A 3,086-nucleotide genomic window follows, 5' to 3' on the forward strand; every position below is an offset into this window, starting at 1 on the left:
CAGGACCCCATTTTTCACAGACCATTGAAATGATAACTTAGGCATTACATGTGACGGTTCGGAGACAGTTGTGACATTCTGTGAGTAAGTTCAAACTTTTTTGTAAACTCAAAGGCTATTTAGCAGAACTCACTGCTCTCTCTGGAGAAAGCCGCTCGCAGTGTTTTTATAGCGAGTGTGCTCCTACTAACAAGTTGCTGTTATCTTTCGAAGATTCATAGTGTTGATGTTGTCAAGTGGTTGAGCAGCCAATTAGATCAAAGAATTCTCACAGACTGCAAAGCAGGAAATAACACATTCAGATTGTCGTTCACTTTTTAATTGCCAGCCAGAGAATGAAATAAGAATTGGGATTATGCATGTACAAACGTGAAACAAAAATTATGTTTTATGACTTTAAAAATCATGGTACAGTTATCACAGAATGGTGGGAATGAGAATCCACACTTATAAAATTAATACTTCAGGGTTAGCAAGCTGGTTAGTAAGAAATTAGTACTTTGTACATTATAAAAACTCAAGTTGCCCCACCTCTCCCCATCTAGCAAGGCATGATAGTTAAAATGTTGTTTCTATGAGGTGAGAACAGTGTGTCAAGATCCAAAGGTTTTGTCATTTCAGCCAAAATGAGAAGACTGCAGCAGCCACTCCATGGAGATGAAAAAGATATCCCGGATAGCAACCCCCTGATTGCACCGCAGGCGACTGACCATCAGAGATTGTTGTTACTTTCGAACAATATTCACGATGATGACTGCTAAGATATCGGTCCAAGGTGGATAAGCTAGTCTGAGGACAACTGAGATTTTGTGGAGTTGGTGCAACCTGAATTTGGTTCTGCAGGATCCATTAAAGCGTGATCATTATTTCAGCAATGATGGGTTAGTGGTTGGGAGCACTGGCATGTTCTTGTGGGGGCAAACCTGAGCGCAGAGCTTCTGGCTTATGGGTAGGGGCACTATCACTAAGCTCTAGGGTGTCCTCCCTGTTTTGATTAGTAGATACATGTCTAATAATCAGTTTGAGCCAACTGAGGTATCTCGACACCTTTGTATAGATGCCATATTTCCCCTGCTGGGCGCATCCTTCTCCCCAGCTGACAATGCCAGTCAAGAACCAGGTGTTCTTGTGTTCTGTGACGTGGGGCCCACCACTGTCCCCTTGGCAAGCATCTTTGCTCTTGTTCTTGTAGCCAGCGCAGAACATGTTCGGAGACACCTGGTGCCTGCTCGACTCCACGCATTCTGTCCGATCAATGTATGGCACCATGATGCGCTGGAGCTTGTCAGCTGACATCCCATGGTAAACGACGTGGCCCCAACCACTGACCAAGGCATTCGGTGAGTTCATCAGCACCTTGTTTGCAAAGTCTTTCTGGGGCAGGCAGATCGGCACAATGTTCTGGTTGAACTGCATAGGTTTCTTCAATTGCAGGACCGCAATATCGTTGTCGTAATTTCTGCGCTGGAAATGCGGGTGAGCAATGACTGCGTTGACCTCAAGCCGCTGTTCTGTGTGCTCGTCTTCCCTGACATTAAATTCACCTGGGGAGGTTAGCAAGAGATACCTGTCAACTGGTCAGTGCCTCAGCGTTGTGCAAATGTCTGGTGTTATTCATTCAACTGTTAAACGTGCAGCAAGTTACTGATAAGCAATGAAATGAAAGAGACTCCTGAACTCCATGTTACTCCTTGGTACCTTGATTCTCTTTCACTGTTTTCATCTCAGTCTTGAGTAGACATAATGACCCAGCTTCAACAAGCCTCTGTGGTAAAGAATTCCACAGGTTTGATACTCTCTGAGAGAAGAAATTTCTCCTCCTCTCTATTTTCAATGTTCTGAGATTATATTCTCTGGTCCTATGTACCTGCACACCAAGATCCCTCCCACAAGGGGAAACAACTTTTCCGCATCTGCCCTGTAAATTTCCTAAAGAGACTTATACGGGCGGCACAGTGGCTCAGTGGTTAGCACTGCTGCCTGACAGCACCAGAGACCCAGGTTCAATTCCTGCCTTGGGCAACTGTCTGTGTGCAGTTGGCACATTCTCCCCATGGCTGCATGGGTTTCTTCCCACAGTCCAAAGATGTGCAGGTTAGGTGAATTGGCCATGCTAAATTGCCTATAGTGTTAGGTGAAGGGGTAGATGTAGGGGAATGGGTCTGGGTGGGTTGCTCTTTGGAGGGTCGGTGTGGACTTGTTGGGCCGAAGGGCCTGTTTCCACACAGTAAGTAATCTAATCTAAAGGTTGCCTCCCATGAGTATAGGTCTAAACTCTCATAACAGAGGTCCCTCCATGCCTGGTATCAGTACAATGAACCATTTCTGGACTCCCACCAATGCCAATATATGCTTGCTTTTAATATAATGATTTGACCTTATGCGTTTCATGGAGGCAAAGCAGTCAACATGGCTTTGTGAGGGGCAGGTCATGCCTCACAAACCTTATCGAGTTCTTTGAGGATGTGACTAGAAAAGTTGATGAGGGTCGAGCTGTAGATGTGGTGTATATGGACTTCAGCAAGGCATTTGATAAGGTTCCCCATGGTAGGCTCATTCAGAAGGTCAGGAGGAATGGATACAGGGGAACTTAGCTGTTTGGGTAGAGAATAGGCTGGCCTACAGAAGACAGCGAGTAGTAGTAGAAGGAAAATATTCTGCATGGAAGTCTGTGGTGAGTGGTGTTCCACAGGGCTCTGTCCTTGGGTCTCTACTGTTTGTAATTTTTATTATTGACTTGGATAAGGGGATTGAAGGATGGGTCAGCAAGTTTGCAGGTTGGAGGTGTCATTGACAGTATAGAGGGCTGTTATAGGCTGCAGCGGGACATTGACAGGATGCAGAGATGGGCTGAGAGGTGGCAGATGGAGTTCAACCCGGATAAATGTGAGGTGATGCATTTTGGAAGGTCGAATTTGAAAGCTGAGTACAGGATTAAGGATAGGATTCTTGGCAGTGTGGAGGAACAGAGGGATCTTGGTGTGTAGGTACATAGATCCCTTAAAATGGCCACCCTAGTGGACAGGGTTGTTAAGAAAGCATATGGTGTTTTGGCTTTCATTAACAGGAGGATTGAGTTTAAGAGT

The 3,086-nt window shown here is 45.3% G+C and overlaps 1 protein-coding gene across 1 annotated transcript; it reads right to left on the reverse strand.

Moving 5' to 3' along the window:
- Positions 1-303: 303 nt before the first annotated feature.
- LOC122546850 (coagulation factor X-like) lies at positions 304-1,544 on the reverse strand (the record flags this gene model as incomplete). The annotated part of the gene is made up of 1 exon (XM_043685471.1): positions 304-1,544. A coding segment is annotated over one exon (662 nt), but the record flags the coding sequence as incomplete, so codon positions are not given.
- Positions 1,545-3,086: the final 1,542 nt, after the last annotated feature.

Source organism: Chiloscyllium plagiosum, unplaced genomic scaffold, assembly GCF_004010195.1.
Source record: "Chiloscyllium plagiosum isolate BGI_BamShark_2017 unplaced genomic scaffold, ASM401019v2 scaf_6586, whole genome shotgun sequence".
NCBI lineage: Eukaryota > Metazoa > Chordata > Chondrichthyes > Orectolobiformes > Hemiscylliidae > Chiloscyllium > Chiloscyllium plagiosum.